A 24,783-nucleotide genomic window follows, 5' to 3' on the forward strand; every position below is an offset into this window, starting at 1 on the left:
GGGAATCCTGAAGAATGCTCATCATTCAGACATCTGGGATGGAGGATTATGGATGAACGCTTTCCCTCAATGACTTGAAAAAATTGTTGATTGTTTAACTCTTATAATAGAATATCAAACCCTGGTACAAAAAAGGAGCTGCTAAGAACAGGGAATACATCAAACAATACAAAACCAATTGCACCTTCTTGGCGATCGGCCACAATTTGATATTCCAGAATGCTCTAATGAGGGAGAAAGAACTCCATAATCCAAAGCATATTTCTGATCTTCCATAAAGGAAATCTCAACAGATCATGGGCTACAATCTAGATAGAAGGTACAACCAATCATAGCATGGTTTATTGGACGGATCTCAAACAAGATCCAGACAAAATGCCAAGGAACAGGCTGTGAACTTAACCTGTCCAGAATGCCATCATCCATTGAAATCTAATGATTCAAGTAGCCATAAGCATCCAAAGCAGCAATGACTGAAACACAGGCTGCGACAGAAGATTTCTGTTACATATCAGAAACAAAGGACCGCACTATACTGTAAGATAAACAACAAAATTCTCCCAAAATAATCTCTAATTTACAAAAATCCAAAACTATAGGTGGGGAAAAGCGTTATCATATTGATGCAAAATAAGCAGATGATAAAGCATAGGTGCTGTCAAGCATGGGCTCAGCTCTTCCCATATTTTTGTACATATGCCTGCAGTCAAGAGAGAGTGAACAAGTATTAGTAGCCAAGCCCTTCTGTCAAAGTATTCAAGCAGAATTCCAAAAAAAAAAAGGACAAAAAAATTGAACCCTTGCATATGCACCTGTACAAGTTTGTTGAGCTTCACTTTAGAGCATGACAAATACACGTCAATTCTTTCTTGTGTCCAAGGGATGGTAGGGTCCTGCAAGGTACTGGTCACTTTTTCAACAACTTTCTTTACTATGGTTTTGTGAACTTCTTTAGTCAGACGACCTTCTTTCCAGGTGGGCTTCAACATATCCTTTACGTGTTCCACAAGAGCAAATTTGAACATCCGCACCCCCTTATCATCCCTGCTTCTCTTACCCTCCCCATCAATATGAGCATACGCATTCACACCCTTTGATTGGGCAATTTGTTCTTCTTTCTTTTTTGGCCAATTTCTGTTTCACTTACTTTCTTGTTATCATCCCCATCTTGCTCAATATGCTTCGACTCCTGCTTTCCAGAATGCAGCTTTTCTTCCAAGTCAGCAGTGTTGTTCAGATTGCCCTCATTAGGTCCATCAGTAATAGGTAATGAAAATGAGTTATTTAGAGTTTCTCGTAATGTCTCCGTTGAAGGATCTTTTATTTCAACAGATATTGGAGTAAAGACAGGAAGCAGGCTGTCAGGGTCTGGTGTCACAGATCTCATGCCATCAGATGTAGGACACTGCTGCTCTGAAACAGAGACCTGATTTGGCTGAGCAGATGGTGGTAAAATAGGTGAGTTATGGTTCTGCCCATTTGAAGAGTCAACCTGTTCACTTGGAGAAACATGAGGAGAAACAGATAGATAGTGCTGACTCTGTTCAGCAAGATTTTGGCTCTGTCCATTATGAGGAAGAAGACACAGCTGATTTTGCCCAGTGAGATTTGTATTTGAAGGTACTTGAGGAAGGACTTGCTGATGCTGCTCATTTTGGGTGATGGTTTGTGCATCTGGAGGCTCAGGGGCTAAATGGTGGCTTTGCGAACTCTCACCAAAACACTGGTCATGGACAGAAACCACAGTTTGCAGATTGTTAGCAGAATATTTCATGGCTGCCTGGGATTTCACACTATTGGCATGTACATTCTCACTTTCCTCACCATCACCACAAAGCACCTCTTCCATGATGCCTGGATGCCACTGGACACAAGTACCTTCAACCACTGTTTCTGTAGTAACACTTGGAACATTTTGATCTTTCCCTGGCACTTCCCAAGTCATATTCTGCCCATGGGAGGGTAAAGCTTTCTCAATCACCTCCTTCGGTAAGCTTTGATGGTTATTCTTTTCAGGTTCTGTTGATGGAGGATGGTGAGATTTGATTGGGTAATCTTCTATGCCAATGGAATAAGAAGCAGCATCTCCTGCACCATTACTGTCACTCATCCACTGAAAGGAGTTAGGTGCATGCATGTTGGCTACATCACCCCATTTCGAATCATTCTGTGAAGTGGCTGCTTGATCACCCCATTTTGGACCATCCCATGATGTAGCAGATTCATCACCCCACTTTGGACCATTCCATGAGGGGGCAGTTTCATCACCCCACTTTGGACCATTCCATACTGGACTTCTCTCAGATTCCAGACCAGTATTCCACCTATCATCATCTCTCCTCTCTTTTGAATGAGCTTTTGGTAGAACCTGATGAGAAAACTTGCAGTCTTCACCATGACGGCAGTGACCTTTGGCAAAATACTTGCAAGGTGCATCAGTAACCCTGCAAGGCTCAACACTTTGCCTGAAGGAAGACGCATCCACATCTCTTCTATCAAACGTCCTCTCCCAGGGATAATCTTTCCTGAAAGGTCCGCCACCAGAGGAAGCATCATGATGAAGATATCTGCACATTGAACCTCTGTTGCATCTACCCCTTGCAAAGTCATGACAGAGGCCAGCTGACCTGCTAGTTTTATACACCTCATGCCTCTCCTCACCACCGCTGTCATTCCCATGCCTCCGAGAAAACCTGTTCCTTGAATAATTGCTTTGATCCAATGAATCTCTGATGTCCTCCTTGTTGTCATGCACTGAGTACCTTCCCCTCTCAGATCTAATTTTCCTGATTTCAGTTGCATCATTGTCATGATACCTACCAGAGTGTCTTGGACTACCAACTTCACGAAGATATCTAAATTGACCACCTGTCCTATGCCTGTCTGCTACAAAATCTCTACAAGGTGCAGCAGATCTTCCTCCTTTTCTACTTCTATCATTCCAGCTCTCAGACTCATGCCTTAATCCTTTGAAAGGGCTCCTGCTTCTACTCCTATGATTTGCATCCAAAGCATGAAAAAGCAATCAAACAACCAGGGAGAAGAAAAGCAAATGAATTTTATAATGGACAGTGAGCAAATTGTCCTATTTTTCTCTGTCTTCATTGACGATAAAATGAATTAGGTGCCAGAACATTTAAGTAACTTTTTAAGCAGCAGATGCTGGTTACCTGCGCGACCTGTTCCAAACATTATCTGGTGAAACACTATGGTTGTGTTGCCTCCATGCATCAGGACCAGTCTGATCTAGAACTGTACCCCAACCAGCAGCATCCCTCCTGACATTATCATCTGCTCTTGCAGAATGACTTCCAGATACAGGTTCTGAGGAAGAATCCTTCAAGCTTTCTTTGCATTGCTTCCATGCATCAGGACCAATCTGATCTAGAGCTGTACCCCAACCAGCAGTGTCCCTCCTGACATTGTCATCTCCTCTTGTGGATTGGATTCCAGATACAGGTTCCAAGGAAGAATTCTTCAAGCCTTCTTTGTGTTGCTTCCATGCATCGGGATTGGTTTGGTCTACAGTTGTACCCCAACCAGCAGTGTCCCTACTTATGTTATCATCTCCCCTTGCAGACTGGCTTCCAGAAAGGGGTTGCCAGGAAGAATTCTTAGAGCCTTTATGGTCAGATTCCATATCAGACCACTTTGGAGACTTGGGTCTTTTTGACCATGTTGCCAATTGACGTGCTTCAAAATCATCTCCATGGATTGGGGCATTGCTTCCTTCCATGTCAGACCACTTTGAAAATTGATTATGGTTGTATTTAAAGGAACTCCGACTTGATTTTGATTCCTTATCATGAGAAAGAACTGCTTTCACAGGCAGAGCATTGTCTTTTCTAACTTTATTTGGAAAATGAGTTTCTGCCATCTCCCATCTAGATTTACGCCTCCTAAAATTTTCAGCCATTGAATTCCCTCCACATGCAGCAGCAGTAGTCTTCTGCTTCTGTCAGAGAAATCTTAGTTGAAGAACTTGCAAGAATCGAACTCCTTGTTCTTTAAAGAATCATTCAGATGTTCAGAGATAGTTTTGCAGATAGGGGGAAAAAACAAGTTAGTCATACTGTTCAGAGTCCCAAAATTAGCTAAATATATTCAAATTATAGATACATGTTCCTACGAATTTATCTCAAACAGAAAGTCACCATCAGTAAAGACAATTGTTCATAACAAATACTAAACAAGAGCTTGGTATTAGATAGGTGTTCAAGATGGCCACCAATGGCCACAAGAAGACACTATTAAAGATAACCAGAATGGTAGAGCTATACCTAATTATAAACTTGTTTCAACTGAAATGTGTTATCATACCATTGAAATGTTATCTGAAAAGAAAAAAAGTAACAACCAGTTATCAATGTTGCAATGTGTGAGATTTCAACTTAGGTGTTCAAGACAACAGCAAATGTTGACCAAAATCCCTAATCCCCCGAGCGAGCCATTGTAAATTCCATGCATAGCAATTAACTGATTTAGATATATCTTTTTATATAGAAACAGACAATTCTGGCATGTTATATCCCCCAGCAAACCTTTCTCAAAATAAATCATGCAAGCGGCTGACCATATCAGTCTACAAAGTTGACGTTCAGATACAACTGGTCTAGGAATAGCTCAATACACATCAATGATAATGTTGTTCCCCATCTTATCAAGTTTTTCTTTTGCATCATATTCCAAATGCCAAAATTTTAGGGTTCATGAAATGATGACGAGACCCATCAAAAAAATATAAAGCAAGTACAAAGAGGACAGACAATTGAATATACAAGAAAAAATACTGTAGTAAATTGATAGAGAGAACAAAATTTTAAAATAAAATCCTAATTTCCTGCATGATAAAAATCCACAAGGATGACAATGATCAATCAATATGATAATGTTTAGCTCCTCTGTTAACCAATCATATAAAAAGAAACCTGCATTTATGCTGATTTGGTTTTATTATCATGATTCATACGAAACATTCATTCTTCTACTTCATCCACCAATTATTGCTATAGGCCATCTTCATGCATTGAGGTGTCTATTGGATATCCCATGAAATGAGTAACTATATACACCAATGAAAGAAGTACAAAGGTAAAAAGTCATAAAAGATATAAGCACTGCAAATTAAGTAATTTTCTAATAACCAAGGCCTAGAAAATAGATTGAATATTGACTAAGGAATGTCCCATAACTCTGGTTAACAGGAAGTCCAGAATTGATGCTCTACGTAATTCTTCCGAATTTTGAATAGCTCTCAAGATCCTCTGTTTTCAATTATCTAATAAATCATTCAATGAAAGTAGATTATCTTACCATTAATTTCACAACTTCCATAATCTCTTCCCAAATCAGACATGAATCTTCCAATTCATTTGGCTCTCACTCCCAATTATTTATTTTATGCTATGGACATTCCCCGCCTCTTTTTTTTTTTTTTTTTTAACATAATGAGCCTGCCCCCTCTTTTCTTCACCCACAGTTTCATTGAGTTCATCATGGCAACTTTCTAGCACAAATTTGTTTACAAACATTGGATAATCTATTGAAGAATCATAAAGTCCATTTGTTGAGGAATATGTTCACCTAGTCTTTATTTCTATGTTTGTGATATGTTTCAGTTACCAGAGTGATTCCTAATTGTCATGAGAGGCAAAGATCAATCCACTGTCGATTGAAAGTGAACAATGAATACATATTGATGTGCCCATTTATTTCCATTTCTGGCATACTCATCATCTCGACAAATTTCTTGAATTTGAAAGTTTTAACCAATTCAATGAATAACGGTATGCCAGATAATGTGCATTAATATTTTCTTTTTCAATTGCCAAAATGCAATCTAAATTGAATCAACCCATACATATACACTAAGAAGTTTGTAATACATGATAATACAGTTCAATGAAACAGGATAAGTAGTCAAGTCAACATGGTAAACAGAGGACGTGTAGGCAAGACAACATGGCAAATGTATTATTCTCAAACATGTGTTAATTTCCAAATGTACCAAATGTAATCAAAGAATAAAATAAAAAAACAAGAAAATCATGATTTCTACATATAATTGAACTTAATCAGAATTTTACAGATGGGACAGAAACAATTTATTTTTTATTCAACATCTAAAAAATCAACAGTCTAGAATTGCTACTTTGCCGTTGCAACTAATAAATCTAATCTCTACAAAGCACTTCTTTAAGGAAAAACAAAAAAACAAAGTTTCTTTTGCAATTTTTTTAAATATTAAAAGCACTTTAGTTCCATAATTTCAAGAAAAAAAATGAAAATGGAGTGGAAAGAAGATAAAAGAGTCTACAATGCTGATACCACCACCTGTCATGATTGCTGGTACCATTGAAAATGTTCTGTAACATTTGAGATCAGACTCTGAGATTTAAGCTCAAAACTTATTAACTGATAGATAAGCTATATCTTGGCCTTATTTTCAAACTTCTAAACTATAATTTATACATTGGTACACCGTGTGATGGTAACAGTCATGCCAAGCTGACATCCATATGCAGGTTTATTTTTGTACATTTTGTTCGTACAATTTTTTACATAGTCATGTATTGGATAATTAGATAACTATAAACAACTAAATAATGTGTTGACTAAAACTGATGTGCACCATAATTCTTTAGTATCAAGGTTCAAGGTTTCGAGTGCCAACTAGCATGCTGTGCCAGGCAAGTACTGATACCAGAATTAGGTTAGCATGGCACCACTTAAATTCCTTTCTCTAATCCTTTTAATTGAAAAGGGCCTTTTTAACATTTTTGAGCCTTTTTTTTTTATTTTGGTGAGACAAAGTTAGCACTTAAATCATTCTTTAGTGTTTTAATCGACTATGTTATGATTTTGAAATGTATTATGACTAGAAATTTTATCACAAGAACACCATACCTAATGACTTCCAACAATATAAAATACTACAAAATGTTGTGATACTAGAAAAAATGCCACATACAATTCATGTCAGAAGCAGAGAAGAAAAAATGAATAACAAATAGCAGAAAAACAAAATAATTTTAAAGTATTATAATAAATAAACATCAAAAAATACATAAAAACAGAAATAGTAATACAATAAATAAAAACAAAAACAGAAAATTTATACATGCATTTATTTATGCAAACATATGAATACAAGAACGCATAGAGAGAGTGGCACAAAGACAATAATCTACAATGATGGATAAAGAAGCTAGGCCAAAGAATGTCATATTGCCCCGAACTACTTGGTTTGGGGCATATTGAACCATATCAAGGGCGGACCGGCATGGTCCTACCCGTCGGTTCGAGAAATCCGGTGAGAAGGGGAGAGGGAGAAGGAGAAAGAGAAAGAGAGAGAGGGGGAGGAGGGGAGAGAGAGGAAGAGAGAGTGTTTGGGAGGGGCTGGGGTAGAGGCTGAGAGATTGAGAGAGAGAGGACTTTTAAGCCCCCTCTCCTCCAACATAGTGTAAAAAGTCGGAGCCCTTCAAACCGAAATAAGAGTTCCATCCCCTTTACACATTGCCAGAGGAGAGGAAGCTTGAAAGCCCTCTCTCTCCCTCTCTCGGCCCCCCCCGACCTCTTCCTCTCTCTCCCTCCTTTCTTCTCCCTCTCCCTCCCTAATTCTCTCTCCCTTTTCCTCGCTCTCTAAACAAAACAAGGGCTTTGGCGTTGTTACGCCGGAGAGGCAACTTGAAAGCCCTCTCTTCCTCCCTCTCCCTCTTTTCAATATGCATAAGAATAACAAAGCATAGCATTGTACCGTATACCATACTGCCAGCCTACCGACACAGGTGCTAATTCCAAGACTATGGATCTTAAGCTAGGGTTTCATGACCTAAAATCTATCCTTAGAAAAGAACAAACTCGCAAATCCCTAAAACCCTAAACATGAGAAAGCGAATTTGAGAGACTACAAAATTTTTGTAAGAACAAAACAAATCTTGGTGTTCTAATCTCAAAAAATGAAAGAAATCGAATCCAAAAGAACTCATACATCTCCAAAAGGCCTGAAGCTCCAAAGCCTTCAACCATAAATGAGAAAGAGAGAGTTACCCATTTCAAAAATCCAGTTTGAGTACCTATGCGATAGACAAGGATGAGGAGGTGAGAATGGAATGGAAGAGAATCCCAAATTCTCCTCTTGTGATCAGCAAATGCTCCCAAGTCTTACTCACATAGTACAAAGTTATGGTAAGTAATTCCTTTCATTAATTTTAGTGGAGTTATCACTTGCTTCTTAGGTATATTTCAGTTAAAATGTTGCTTAAATTAAGACTGAAAATATCTAAGTTATAAAAGGCTATTGTAACTTCATATCAAAAAACATAATAACGTTCTAACATATCCCTCACATAAAACCAAGAGTCCGTACACATTATTTAAAAGAAACATAATGAAGGTCAGCATTTTTCATAGACATGGGCATAAAACATCAAAATTAGTATCCAGCCAAGGTGGGTCATGTCCGAGTGTCCAAATGCAATGACACTTCCAAAAATGAAAAATGGAGGATCCAAGTAACATAGATTATATTCAACAATATCTTCCATCCTCTTGCATTAAACAATTAAATTGTGAAAAATTGTGAAGGGAATAGTTTTGCACATATTTGTGGATAATACAAAGAAGGCAGATAGAAAAGCTAAAATCGTGCCACATGATCCATAAATTTACAACATTAAACAATATAGATCCTTCATTGCCCATGAGATACATCACATACAATGCATCAAAATGGATAACCTTCATCTAGAAATGACAAAAGGAAGATCTATAATGTTTTTCTCCTCATATTTCAATCATATAAATTTAGGCCTACAACCATCTTGAAATAACATGCTAAATCATGTGCATTAACATGTTCAAGCTTCACAAGTACATCTAGGGTAAGAACACTCGATTAGGCTCAAATAACTTGGTTATCGATTTTTAGATAAGCAATCAGATATATTGGCATTGTCCTTCTCCTTGATGATGGATTGATATTTTGAGGTGCAGGGCAAAGTTGGTTATCTGGCATCATCCAAAGGGCAGCCACTTTTCTTTGACCAACGACATCACAGTTAGACCCCTCATCAAGTTTATGATTGTTTCTCTCAAGCCAATGAAAAAATAATATGCATCTCAAACAATCCTGCATCACCAGTTATCCTGCAACAATAAATCATTTTCCATCACTATGTAAAAGTATGCTTCTTAATAAATTACTACTGTATAAGTAAATACCCAGTAATTAAAGTAATTCTTTGTAATCTGCTCCTATATCTTGTCTGGCTAAAGCAAGCTAATGTATATTATTGGAGAATCTAGATATGGAAGATCAAGTTGCACATGGTGGAATATACCTCATCTAGTAATGTCACGTAATTTTGAGGCAATGTTTTTAGTCTCGATAGCAGACCCCTTACTAGTAGCTTACAGTTATGGGTTGGGTCAGTCCTGGACAATCCACATGCAGACACATGGTACACTACTGGAGGAAAGAAAACAGCTGTATCGCATACCATATTGAGCCCTTGCACCATGTCGATACCTTAGCAAGGCAGTATAGCATGCCCAATATCAGGCAATACGAGTTAGTGCAAAAAACCATGATTCAAAGTAATATTTTGAATTGCCTGAGACAGCAAAGGTCAATCCATCATAAATTGCTTTGAGAAAGAATGAAAACTGACATCAAGGCACCAATTGTTTATTCTACCCCTAGAAAATGAAACCATACAAAAGTTCATTATAAATTTCCTTCCTTAAGAAGGTTTAAAATTTAAATATTATAATCAATCACAAGTAGCGGGTTAAAAACCTTCCTATAGCAAATTGCTCATCTTTGTTTAGTAAAATGTGGCATAAATCCAAGCATCACAAGAGCTTCATGCTGGTGTATAACACTCCCCATTTGAGTTGAATATACTCTTCCCTGGCACTTTGATAAATAGGACTTCATTTGGTTCGTAGGAAGAGGAGGGGGGAAAGTGTGGTCAATGGAAAAATGAACTAGTGCTTCATGTTTGGTTGGAGGTTTCAAAATAGAGAGATGGGAAAGTAGCTTTCCTATGGAAATAAGTTTCCCACATTTCATGGGGAAAAAACCTATGTGGGACATGGAAAAGCTACTTTCCCATGGGCTGAAAACTGTGATAATTTTTTTACAAAGAATGCCCTTAAGCCATCATGATCTTCTTAATAGCTATTTTTAATAGTTAGTCTTAGACTTCTAAAAATATACTACTAAAAATTACCACAATATAAAGAAATTATGGTAATTTTAATATAAAAGTATATTAATAACTATTAAAATTATCATAATATAAAGAAGTCGTATAACTATTAAACATTCGGCCATCATCATCTTCTTAATAGCTATTTTTAAGAGTTAATCTTAAACTTTTAAAAATATACTACTAAAAAAAATTATGACTATATAAAGAAATTATGGTAATTTTAATATAAAAATATATTAATAACTACTAAAAATTATCATATTATAAAGAAGTCATCTAACTATTAAACATTGTTAGAACTCAAAAAACTCAACCCAAAAAACATTTCTTATACCTCTTTTTAAATGTATAAAAATATTTTAAAATATTTTTAGATTTAAAATTTTTTAAATAGCTATCAAAAATCATGTATGTGATGTTTTGCAGGTATTTTACACAATTTTATTAAGGGCATAACTGGCACTTTACACTACTTTCCTAGAAAATTAGATGCTTAACCAAGTATAAGTTACTCTGAAAAGTATGTTTCCTAAATCATTTTCCCATGATCAACCAAACACGCAAATACCCAGCCATCAGCTTCTCAAAAAAAATATTCTAGTGAGGTAAAATTCTTCCCATGAATTAAACGAGTCCTTAAAGGTATACGGAGGTAGGCAATGTCAGATACCTATTTGCCTTTTTATTATGTCTAATAACTATATCCAAACCATTCAAATAATATAAAATTACTATTTCAAAAAGAATTTGTCAACATGAGAAGAGCCAAAGAGGGACTTGTATGCTCAAAGATACACTACCATCTCATAAAGCTTTCGATATAAATTGCACTTTCAGATTTGATTGAGAAGAGCTTGGGCTGAATTTGCTTTTGATATTATGGCCTTATATTATCTCCATAAAAATAGTTTTGACTCCTCTAATGGCATTTAGCTTTTACCTCAAAATAACATCTTCAAGATATCATCAACATAAACACCATCTAGGGTTTAAGTGTGTGTTGAAACAAAAATACTACAATTGTTCTAAATTGCTTTTTAGTCAAACCCAATCCAAAACTAGCCCCATAACTCAGGGTTTCAGCTAGGTTTAACTAATTTGAATGAAACAATGGGCTTTGATCAGATTAAGGTTCGGTCAAAGTTCATTTAAAAATTTGAAAAACTGAACAATTGCGACACAAAACCAAGAAAAACTGCAGAATTAAGATCACTTCTGGATCAGGTTGCACTGAAACTGAAATTCAAAGTGACCAAAATGAATAGTCATCACCACAATTTAGGATCTTGTTCTGTGTGAGTGTAAGATATGTTTCCGACTTTTGAATTGGTAGCAAGGACATTTTAAGGATTCTTGGAAGCCCGTCATACACTTATAAGCTAGCATCAGAATGTTATGGTTTTACATGACATAAATGGTTTGAATACCGTAAATCTCCTAAAAAACATTCGGTTCTATTTATACTTATGAAATGGGAAAAGCACACCCTTCCATTATAGGTGAAACTGAACAACTATCTGTGTGTTTCCATCAAACAATGGTAGGTTTTAATGACTAAGGAGAAATCCGTACACCATAAGTTGTTGTCTGAGAAGAAACTTCAGAAATTGAGGTAGATAGAACAAATCAAAGTTTTATAAACTACAAGCATCAAAAGAATATTAATCAATCTACATAGTTTGCACAAATTATACAAAACAAGCACTCAACGAACCCTATATCATAAATCCCAAAAAAGAGCGCATTTTTACACAATCCATGACAACGGATCTTGTTAAGAACCAGGGGAAAAAAAAAAAGAATTCGATAAACAACATACAAGAACAGAAACAAAATACTAGGAAAAAAATGGAAAAAAATTAAAACTAACCTTAAATGATCTTTAGGGTCGCCCAAACCAAACACCAGCAATCTCCAGCAGCAGTCTTTTAACACGAACTGGCACAGAAAAGAAAAGCCCTAACCCCTCTTAATCTCCCACCTGGGGAGAAAAACCCAAGAATCATTGGAAATCCCACAAGTACCTCACTTCAGTTACAAGAATTCCACACAGTGACCCAATAAATCACACATGAAAACAACAAATAGAAGCAAACGAAATCTGCTCGTTAACCAATAAAACAGTGATCGAAGAATTTCCAGAAAAATAAATAAGGACAAGTTTAATTGTAGAAATAACCACTTAGATGCTCAAGAAAACTGGAATTTCTTCGACTGAGATTAGAGAAAAGCAACGCCCGCTTACCTCTCTATCTCAAACGATTCGAGAACACATTTCTTCCTCTCAAGACGCCCCAGGAATCGAGAAACACAGAGAGAGAGAGGTGAAAAGAGGTTGCTGTTTTTTTCTTTTTTAGCCTTGGAGGGGGAAAGAGGCCATGGAATATTCGAGGGAGCTAAATATCTTCGGAAACCTAAATTTCTTGATTAAAACATTAACCGTCCGATCTTAATCACGTGGTGGAAGTCTGCTATGCCCAAGGCGGGGAGCATTTTAGCAGATTTTTGTTGAGTTCGCCATATGCTAAAACTTCCCAAACGAAAAACGAGAAATTTTATACCCACTTCTGTGAATCCGGCTCGGCCAAAAGCCGCACAATGCCGTCCAGACCTGCGTACTAGTGAGGCCGCATGCTTGATTGAGCCTCTAAATTCCAATGAAAGCCGTGACAAATTTTAAGTTCGAAGAACAGAAGAATTGGGCAACAGTCAAATAAAACAATGGCTAAAAAAACCTCAGCATTTTGTATGAATATACATGTACTTTGCAATATCAATTATGTATTTTTGGAATTATTGTGATGTTGCTGTCATGGCCTGGCCCGGCACATGCAACAATCAGCCAAAGCTCAAAAAAAAAAAAAGAAAAAAGGGAGAAGACTCCGAAGGGAGTCTTCTTCCTCCTCTCGCCGGCTCCCAATTAGAGTTGGAGACGAGCTCCATCTGGCTCTATTTAAGGAGGAGATCCCTCCTCTCTTCCTTCCACCGAGGATTCTAAGTCCAGTCGACGGCAATCGCCGAAAAATTTCCGCGGAAGACCGTCCCTGTGCCCATCCAATTGCTCGCCGGAAAAGCTTCGCCGTGCCGATGTGCACGCTCGCCGGCGACCGGAGTCGCCAGATTTTGTTGCGGAAGAACCTTTCTTTTTGCCGTTTTTTCGGCGCCAGTGGTCACCGCCGACCACCGGTTTTGGCCCTCTTCTCATCGTTGGGTCGCTCCCCTCCTGCCGACGGCCGTCCCACACCGACTGCGCCGCCGATCGGAACACCAACGAGGAGACCTCACGGTCCCTGTTTCGGCCCAAAAGAAACCCACGAGAAAAGAAGAAGAAAAGAAGAAGAAGAAGGAAAAGAAAAGAAAAAGAAAAAAAGAAAAAAAAAAGAAAAAAAAGAAAAAGAAAAAGAGAAGAAGAAAAATAAAATAATAATAATATAATAATAATAATAAATAGGATTTTCTCTCATCTCTCTTCTATGAAGGAAAAAGAAAAAAAAAGAGAAAGTAAGAAAAGAAGAAAAAATAAATAAATTAATAAATAATGATATAAATAATAAAAATATGAGAAAGAGAGTTTCTCTCTCTTCAGCCTGAACTAGTATTTTCTCTCTCTAGAATTGAACTTTTTATCTCTACTTTCTCCCTCTAAAATCCTCTCTCTAGATTATTTCTCTCTCCTAAGATTTTCTAGAATTTTGAGAAGAATGATGATGAATTTAAATGATCCTCGTGATGGATTTTTGATCTGTGATCGTCGGACGGTACATCGACATCCACTTTGATCAGATCAGATATTTTTAGATTTTATTTCTCATGATTTTATTGAATTGTCCACATGATAATCTTAGCATGATTTGATCTGATCGATCGGATTTGTTGAATCATATTGTCTGAAGAATTCAAGATGAGTTTTCTCTCTCTAAAATTTTTTCTCTCTAAAATATTCTCTCTCTTAATTGATTCTCTCTCTAAAAAGGTTAGTGAATGAAGAAATTTCTTTTAATAGTTCTGATCTGATTCTAATGAAGAACCCTGATCCATGATTGTCAGATAGCATACTGGCACCCACCTTAATCAGATCATGAATCTTTAAATTTGATGATCCATGATTTCGATCTAGCCATGACTTGATTTGATCATGTTGATTTCACCAATCGAGATATTGGACCAATCGTAATGTTGGATTGTGTCATCTGATCAATTTCGAATTGTACCTTATGAATTCTCTCTCCTCTGATTTTCTCTCTCCACTTGATTTTATGAAATCGATGAAGAAACTTCAGTCCTATCACTTCGAATCTGATTTGATCTGATAGTCAAACTTTGGATCGTTTAGGTCCTAATTAGATTTTGATTAGATGAAATTAGATGATCGGACCCAATCTAAACCGTTGAAATATGGTATTCGTATTTTTTTTCTAATTATTGAAATTGATTCTGTATAGGATTGTGGATGTTTGATCATGGGATATCGCGATATGATCTACGAACAGAATTTTTGGAAGAAGAATTATAGAATTATGTGGATTTATTGGAATGCGTTCGAGGTAAGTAATGTTTCACTTTTTCTAAATTTATCGATAAATTATAATATATTTTTCTGACATGATTTGTGAAATGATGCATGAATTGGATGAATGGTATTTTGTTATGAAAATATCTTATTTGAAATGTTATGATGAAGCATGATTGAACATATTGATTCCATGATACATTATATTGATTGATTTCGATACTACATGATTATATATTTTATTATCGAAATTAGAATATGAAATATGATTTATGAAGAATTATGATATAAGAAACATTATGAATTGACAACTGACTATGTAAAAGACCCCGCCATTGGGGGCATATATGTTGGCAATTGATTGTCCTGAAGGTTTATGTCGCCAGCGAGACCAGTGACATGTCGCCAGAGAGACCAGCGACAAACCGCCAGCGAGACCAACGGTTCCTAAGGATATGGCTGCCAGATGATTCGCAGCCTACCGCAAGCAGATACGCGGTATTATGATCCTACCACAGGAAAAATGTGGTCACAGTTCATGGTTGACGAAAAGAATTTAAGAACAAAAGAAATTGAAATCTGGAAAGAAATTTGAGTTTTCGAAAAAGAAATGAATTTGGCATGAATTATATTGCATAATTGAAATTCATTTCGAATTGATGAACTCTATATGCTTATTTTCTATAAATGATTATTTACTTAAATGCCTGATGAAATCTGTTGAGAAGTGATCATTGCTTACTGGGCTGTCTAGCTCATTACCTCCTATTTTACTGTTTTTACAGATGTTGAGGAATTAAGATGATACAAGATATGAATGGAAGAGTGATCAGAAGCAGAATCATCATACTTTTATTTTAGGTTGAAAGGCTTATTGAATTTGATATAAAACCTATGAATCGTTGTTGAATTTATTGAGATATTAAAGAAAAAAAAATAGATCGTTATATTTTGAATTTGAATTATTGACTAATTAATCCGCTGTTGTTTTAAGATAACATGATAAGATGCCTTGCATGCTTATGGGAAGAGTTTTCTATGAGTATGCGGCGGTTGCCATGACCCTCGATTTACAATCTCGGATCGGAGGCGTGACAATTATAGTAGTATTAGAGCATAAGTGGATGAATTATAAAACATAGAATCAGATATAGAATGGGTGTAGGTGGATAGACACTAGGGACATTATGGTGTAGATCTTTAATGATTGTAGTGGGAGAAATATTTATAAATTTTGATTAAACATTGAGATTATGTATAAAAAGATCGCAAGAGATTATGACATATGAAGTTTGAAATATGATGGATAATCTATAGATCGTGATATGATTAGTTAGATCTTGATCGAAAGTAATCACAAAAGGATTGATATAAAATTTTATTGTGCATTGTGGTTATTAATTTGATCATTGGTTATTCAAGTGAATCGTAAGTTCAAATTCAATGTGAGAATAATACTATGATATTACTTCTAGTTGAGAAGTTGACTATTATTGGAAATAAAGATTTGATAATAAAATATTGTTCCAGAATGGACTAAAAAAAATCTTTTATGATGCTTAATTGGAATATTTATCGAAATTGAATTTGGTATGTGGATTATATATAAAATGGCATATTAGGATGAATGCATATTTGAGGATATTGTAAAGAAACCTATTTCTTATTGATGAAATCGATTATGAGGTTGTAGAATATTCATCGTACTGGAATCTTTAATCATCATCCTTAGATCTAAATAATGGATCTTATTATGTCTCTTGGAGACTACATGATGTGTATGAAATTTCAATTTAAAGATTTCGTATCTAAGTTGATCAAGAGATTTTCTGATATTATTGTTGAGGTTGTTAATGAAAAATCGATATCTTTATATTAAGATAAAAGATCTGATTTATATTTATTTCAGATTAAGGGATCCATGTGAATTTATAATTTAAAAATTTGGGATTTAGGAATTGATATGGAGTTTCTTTGCTTTTGTTAATGAGGTCCCTAATTGAATCTACTATTAAATGAAGATTTGATTTTTTTAAAGCTTGTATGATTGTTATGAAATGATATTTGATAGATATTGAAGATCCTGATGATAGAAATTTTAGAAAAAAATAATGATTTGAAGTTCTTATATATTAAGATTATGTCCAAATTTGGTGGAGCATCGAAGGATTTTTTTTCTTCATTAATTTGACTTATAAGGATTTTTGGTTTGAAAATTATCGAATTGAATTGATATGAGAATTGAGATTTGATTCATATTGATTATAGTAAATCTATATGATGGTTTAAATATGATATTGGACTCAAGAGTTAATCAAGATTATTGTACACCAGTAAAGGTATGAATGAGAATCGAAAGTTAATCTTTGATTTCAATTAAAATTTAAAATTTTAGGATAAAGAAATAATTTGATCAAACTTTTTTTTGGTGAACCTAAGAAATTTTGATTGTTAGAACAGAGTGCACAGCGGAAGCATGGTAATCTGGACTACTTCGAGTAAGTCAGAAATGTTGACCCTTTGAGTTAAAGAATTATGATAGATAATATGGTTTGATACAAGAAATTTATTGATATTAGAAAGAATAATATTTTAAAATTTTGAATTATTTTTGGATATCCCTAATGTGATTTTCAAAAGTAGAGCTTCCACCTACTATGCTACAAAAATAATTAGCATCCTAATTCTAGGATGAGTGGACCTTTGATTTTTGATTTTAGATTTAGAATATTTAGAGATAAATTTTTTCTATCCTATAATTAAATTTTATAATTCTCTAATTACTAGAAGAATTTGAGATTGTTTATCGAATGATGATTTCTATCTTAGATTATTATACTTAAATATTTATCTCCAGAGTATAATGAAATTTGAAGTTAGAACTCTTTTGATCATTATTATTTCTCTGAATGAATGGAAAAGATTGAGGTTATCTATTGATATTGACAATTGTTCTACAAAAGATGGATTGAAGTTATTTATAATTTAATTTGATAATGAATCGATTAATTAAGAGTTGTTAATGTTTAGATAAAGAAAATTGATATATTTACTTAGAATAGAGACATTGATTTTGATTATAAGAAAAATATAGTTTTGATTTAGATCAATTTTTGAGTTATTAATTTTCATTATGGAATGACTTAATGATAAAATTTGCTTCAAAAATTAGAATATTTAAGAGTTTGAGAGTTTGAGTAAAAAATTTCGATGACTAGAAATAGTGATATTGATTCAATCAACAATGGTGATATTGATCTTTATGAAACGACTTAATGATGAAGTTGTATCGAAAATTAAAATATCAAAAGTTCGAGAATGAGATTGAAATGATAAATCTTCAACTTTTGAAAGTACGAATAAGAAAAAATATTTTTAAAATTTGATTGATTGGGATGTCATCATATGATTCATAGAAGTATATTTTCCTATCTTATGATGGATTGAAATTAAGAGTGGTTAATATTTTAAAATAAATAAATAAATAAATGAATGATGATGAATGAAGTTCTTATGCAAGAATAGAGACATTGACCTTCTTCTATTCACAAGGGATAGATTTGATTTTAATTTGAGTCATGAGATATTGAACATTAATTTTTATAGAAATGAGATCATAATTTTGAAATATTGAAATATTAAAAATCTTTGAGATGTTGATCTTGATAAATAAGAAAATGGATGGTTCCATTTCAGATCAATATTTGATGTATTTACTTTTTCCTTATGGAATGATTTAAGAATGAATTTATATCAAGAATTAGAATATTGAAATATTTGTGGATAAGATTCAAGTAAGAAACTATGAAGACTCAGGCAAAAAAATTTTGAGGACGAAATTTCTTTTAGAGGGGAAGAATGTCATGGCCTGGCCCGGCACATGCAACAATCAGCCAAAGCCCAAAAAAAAAAAAAAAGAGAAGAAAACAGGGAAGAAGACTCCCTTTGGGAGTCTTCTTCCTCCTCTCACCGGCTCCCAATTAGAGTCGGAGACGAGCTCCCTCCGGCTCTATTTAAGGAGGAGATCTCTCCTCTCTTCCTTCCATGAGGATTCTAAGCCCAGTCGGCAGTAATCGCCAGAAAATTTCCGTGGAAGACCGTCTCTGTGCCCGTCCAATTGCTCGTCGGAAAAGCTTCGCCGGCATCGGAGGTAAGCCTCCTCCCCTTCCTCTCTTCTCTCCTTTCCTTCCCGTGCCGATGTGCACGCTCGCCGGCGACCGGAGTCACCGGATTTTGTTGCGAAAGAACCTTTCTTTTTGCCATTTTTTCGACACCGGTGGTCACCGCCGACCATCGGTTTTGGCCCTTTCTCATCGTTGGGTCGCTCCCCTCCTGCCGACGTCCACCCCACACCGACTGCGCCACCGATCGGAACACCAATGAGGGGACCTCACGGTCCCCTATTTCGGCCCAAAAGAAACCCACAGGAAAAGAAGAAGAAAAGAAGAAGAAGGAAAAGAAAAGAAAAAGAAAAGAAAAAGAAGGAAAAGAAAAGAAAAAGAAAAAAAAAGAAAAGAAAAAGGAAAAAAAAAAAAAAAAGAAAAAGAGAAGAAGAAAAATAAAATAATAATATAATAATAATAATAATAAATAGGATTTTCTCTCCTCTCTCTTCCGTGAAGGAAAAAGAAAAAAAAAGAGAAAGAAAGAAAAGAAGAAGAAAAAAATATAAAATAAATTAATAAATAATGATATAAATAATAAAAATATGAGAAAGAGAGTTTCTCTCTCTTCGGCCTGAACTAGTATTTTTTCTCTCTAGAATTGGACTTTCTCTCTAAAATCCTCTCTCTAGATTATTTCTCTCTCCTAAGATTTTTTAGAATTTTGAGAAGAATGATGATGAATTTAAATGATCCTCGTGATGAATTTTTGATCTGTAATCGTCGGACGGTACATCGACATCCACTTTGATCAGATCAGATATTTTTAATTTTATTTCTCATGATTTTATTGAATTGTCCACATGATAATCTTAGCATGATTTGATCTGATCGATCAGATTTGTTGAATCATATTGTCTGAAAATTCAAGATGAGTTTTCTCTCTCTAAAATATTCTCTCTCTAAAAAGGTTAGTGAATGAAAAAATTTCTTTTAATAGTTCTGATCTGATTCTAATGAAGAATCCTGATCCATGATTGTCAGACAGCATACTGGCACCCACCTTAATCAGACCATGAATCTTTAGATTTGATGATCCATGATTTCGATCTAGCCATGACTTGATTTGATCATGTTGATTTCACCAATCGAGATATTAGACCAATCGTAATGTTGGATTGTGTCATCTGATCAATTCGAATTGTACCTCATGAATTCTCTCTCCTCTGATTTTCTCTCTCCACTTGATTTTATGAAATCAATGAAGAAACTTCGATCCTATCACTTCGAATCCGATTTGATCTGATAGTCAAATTTTGGATCGTTTAGGTTCTAATTAATTTTGATTAGATGAAATTAGATGATCGGACCCAATCTAAACCGTTGAAATATGGTATTCGTATTTTTTTTCTAATTATTGAAATTGATTCTGTATAGGATTGTGGATGTTTAATCATGGGATATCGCGATATGATCTACGAACAGAATTTTTGGAAGAAGAATTATATAATTATGTGGATTTATTGGAATGCGTTGAGGTAAGTAATGTTTCACTTTTTTTAGATTTATCGGTAAATTATAATGTATTTTTCTGACATGATTTGTGCAACGATGCATGAATTGGATGAATGGTATTTTGTTATGAAAATATTTTATTTGAAATGTTATGATGAAGCATGATTGAACATATTGATTCCATGATGCATTATATTGATTTATTTCGATATACATGATTATATATTTTATTATCGAAATTAGAATATGAAATACGATTTATGAAAAATTATGATATAAGAAACATTATGAATTGACAACTGACTATGTAAAGAACCCCACCAATGGGGGCATATACGTTGGTAATTGATTGTCCTGAGGGTTTATGTCGCCAGTGAGACTAGCGATATGTCGTCAGAGAGACCAGCGACAAACCGCCAGCGAGACCAGCGGTTCCAAAGGACATGGCTGCCAGATGATTCGCAGCCTACCGCAAGCAGATATGCGGTATTATGACCCTGCCATAGAAAAAATATGATCATAGCTCATGGTTGACGAAAAGAATTTAAGAACAAAAGAAATTGAAATCTGAAAAGAAACTTGAGTTTTCGAAAAAGAAATGAATTTGGCATGAATTATATTGCATAATTGAAATTCATTTCAAATTGATGAACTCTATATGCTTATTTTCTATAAATGATTATTTATTTAAATGCCTGATGAAATCTGTTAAGAAATGATCATTGCTTACTGGGCTGTCTAGCTCATTACCTCCTATTTTATTATTTTTACAGATGTTGAGGAATTAAGATGATACAAGATATGAATGGAAGAGTGATCAGAAGCAGAATCATCATACTTTTATTTTAAGTTGAAAGGCTTATTGAATTTGATGTAAAGCCTATGAATCGTTGTTGAATTTATTGAGATATTAAAGAAAAAAATTTAGATCGTTATGTTTTGAATTTTAATTATTGACTAATTATTTCGCTGTTGTTTTAAGATAACATGATAAGATGCCTTGCATGCTTATGGAAAGAGTTTTCTATGAGTATGCGGCGGTTGCCATAACTCTCGATTCACAATCTCGGATCGGAGGCGTGACAGTTGCCAACCCTCATAATTTAGGGTCAGATTTCTTTGACAATGCACATGTAGCGAGTTATCAAGTGTTAGTAATATGATGTGTATATTTATTTTTTAAAGGGAGATGAAATCTGATGTGAACTAAGTAGAGTCCAGGCACCAAGATACCCAAATAGCATCAAAATCTCGACCAAAAATCAATAACAAATTAGGGTGCATTTGGTTAGTCATTAAAAAAATATTTTTTTTATTTTTTAATTTTTAAAAAATAAAAATTAAAAAATAATATTTAGTAATATCATGGAAAATAAAAAGTAAAAGAATTAAAATAATTACTTTATATGTAAAGCAAAAATTTTTTATTTTCTAAAACTTACTTTTCTGTTTTTTTTGCTTCCGCACGTCTAAAACATCAAACCAAAAAGTAAAGAGTCCGAATCTTTCTTCTTCGTCGAGTTCTTCATCTTCCTATCCCTTTCTCCGTCCCTTCCTGAATCCTTCTCCTTCGTTGAGCTCTTCATCTGCCATCTCCAAACATTGCTTTTTACTTTATAGCAACATAGTTATCAAATATATTTTTTATTTTTTTATTTTTACTCAATAATAAAAATAAAAAAATAAAAAATATTTTTAAAAAATAAAAATTAAAAATTAAAAGTATAACTAAATGTATCCTTAATATTTTAATCTCTCTCTGCCTCGCTTTATATCTCGCTCTCAGGTGAAAGATAGTTTTGGCAAGGAGATATATCTAGCCTTGGCATGAAGGTCCAAAGGCATGTCATTGTCATTTTGTAGTTGTGATAAAGAAAGGTTTTTGGCATGCCCAAATTTTAATATAAGGATATTGGTTTAGTTCATTTTCTGTTGCTATGAGAAAGGATAGGAGATTCAAGACCATAATTAATCTTTGTTATAAGTCGATGGGCGTTGCAACTACTTCTAGTAGTTGGATCCAGAGTGGAATGGGTGTGCACTCAAATAATTAGCAAATTACAGAAAAGAATTGACAAGTTAGAGCATCAGAAAAAACTGATTCAGATTGAAAAGGAAAGTGTAGCAAGAGAAATTTCTGCTTGAAAGTCATGATCTTTCTAAGCTAAAAAGGCAATCTAACTTGAAGGAAGAAATGCTGTGAGAGACAGGAAAATGTAACAGATTTTAGCTTTACTTTGGATGATCACAATTATTGTAATTTTCTTTGCATATAAGCCTGATGCAACTGTTTCTCAACCTTACCATGAGAATATGTTGACTTATTATGAACCTGGTTAATGACAATAGACTTGCTTGTGTTTAACTTGTAATCATGTTCTTCCTATGTTGTAACTGGACCAATGTCTATTTTAAAAGCCAATTTGTTATAAAGTCAATTTATTACAAAACCAGTCTATTACAAAGCCAGTCTATTTACAAGTCATCTATAATACAAAGCATATAAATCCATGTTGAGGCAATCTGTTACAAAGGACATAAACAACGATCCATGTTGAGGCTAAAGGGGCATATAAACACCCATTCATTACTGGATTGATGCCAAAAGGCAATCTGTTCACTGAATTTATATCATTAGAAGCTGCATCTGATTGAAAACAACACTTCAAGACTTGCTAATTAGTTCAAGACATTACAGCTTGCTGATTGTAAACAGCTTGCTGTTCAATCTAGCTAACATCACTCAGTTCCATATGTGAAAATCAATCTAGCTAACAGCTAGCTACACATAAAAATCACACTAATTTTTAGCCAGTTCCGTTGCATCAAGTTCCATCCCAGCGGTTGGGAGTTTCCTTTCTACCAGACCTAAAATCATCTAATCTAATGACTTCTTCTGGTGAGTGAGAACAAGTCCTAAGGTAAGCTCATGTGGATTCAGCCAAGTCAGTTTAGTAAGTTCCAGTTTCGTTGCATGGCAGTCCTTCGATAGCAGGCTAGTTCAATTCTATTGGAGTTGCAGTCATTAGGCAAAAAATGACGTAAGCTAGTAAGCTCTTTTCAGGTAAGGAAGTTATCAAACCAGTACTCTTTGTGGTATTCCTCTTCTTGCTTGTTTTTGGTCCAAAGATGAAATTCTTAATGTACAAAGATTTCTTCGGATCGGATGGAAATTGACTCTCGAGTGCAAAGGTAGAAGGGAGCTTGACTGTAAGACCCATCCATCGAGCAGGGACGAAAGTTAGTCTTAGTGATCCGACGGTGCCGAGTGAAAGGACCGTCGCTCAATGGATAAAAGTGACTCTAGGGATAACAGGCTGATCTGACCAAACTCAATTCCATAGATGAACAGACACATTTCTGTTAATCTGAATAAATACAGTTCCACCACAATCCGTTCAACACACCTTTTTCTAGCTGTCACCAAACAAAGTGAAGCCTATTACATTTATGTAACACATTTACAGTCACATGATGCAGCATGCCCATACATAAACAAACTCAGTTCTACTTTCATTGAACCAATATGCATTGAATTGTTCAATAGACAAAGAATGTTCAGATCTATACATAAGACACTAATTGTTCAAGATATCCACATTCACAAGACATTAAGAGGAATAACATTATGGTCGGATCCATACATGGAAATGATAACATGTAAGTTCACAAGACATTTAGATTATGTTCAGAAATTTTAGAACCTCTAAGTTACAATCAAAACCATGTTCAAAACTCATTTACATTCACAAAATATTTAGAACCCTCAGAAATCTCTTAGATCATGTTCAGTCCTCTAGCTACCTCTTAAGAGTAATAGTCATTGTCTTCTTTCAGAATCATATATAGTGAAGTCTTGAGTTGGTACAGTGTTCAATTGACTTGATAGAATGTATGGGTGACCTGTTTGGTATGCTTTGACTTCTTATAGTACTGTCTCTCATATGACCACCTCTTCTAACATTAAACTTGGATCCTCTTCCTATCTCAGGTTCTCTCGTTTATGATTGTTAAATAGTTAACAAACTCATACATAATATTTAGGTCTCACATGATATACAATGCCAAATCCATTGCTATTTTAAATATACATAGGACCAGAATTGTTAGTACTTTCACCTACTACTTGCCACATGACACATTTGTGTAAATAACAGATAAATAACAGGATACTTGACAAATAAAATCTTATAAATCACAAATAAAGAACATAACCTCTACTATATTTCTCCATTCCTATTTTTTCTCTTCTAGCTTTTTTAATTTTTCAGCTCAAATCTCTTTCCTTCTTGTAGGTCTTGTAATTATGCCCAGACTATGTATAGTATGAGCACTTCATAAATTGATATCTCAATCTAACCCCAACATATTTTTAAGGCTCTTTAGGACCTCTCTTCTTACTCTTTTGAGGCATCTCAGGTTGCTTCATTACTATAGG

At 34.7% G+C, this 24,783-nt stretch overlaps 1 protein-coding gene across 1 annotated transcript; it reads right to left on the minus strand.

Annotated features, from left to right (window-relative positions):
- Positions 1–406: 406 nt before the first annotated feature.
- On the minus strand, positions 407–12,614 carry LOC105046870 (zinc finger CCCH domain-containing protein 55). Its single transcript, XM_010925614.4, is given in 7 exon segments — positions 407–700; positions 813–1,123; positions 1,126–2,993; positions 3,171–4,005; positions 4,281–4,334; positions 12,088–12,198; positions 12,463–12,614. Coding segments are annotated over 4 exon segments (2,955 nt in total). The 5' UTR covers positions 3,917–4,005; positions 4,281–4,334; positions 12,088–12,198; positions 12,463–12,614; the 3' UTR covers positions 407–670.
- Between the last annotated feature and the right edge of the window lie 12,169 nt (positions 12,615–24,783).

This window comes from Elaeis guineensis, chromosome 6, assembly GCF_000442705.2.
Source record: "Elaeis guineensis isolate ETL-2024a chromosome 6, EG11, whole genome shotgun sequence".
NCBI classification, from domain to species: domain Eukaryota; kingdom Viridiplantae; phylum Streptophyta; class Magnoliopsida; order Arecales; family Arecaceae; genus Elaeis; species Elaeis guineensis.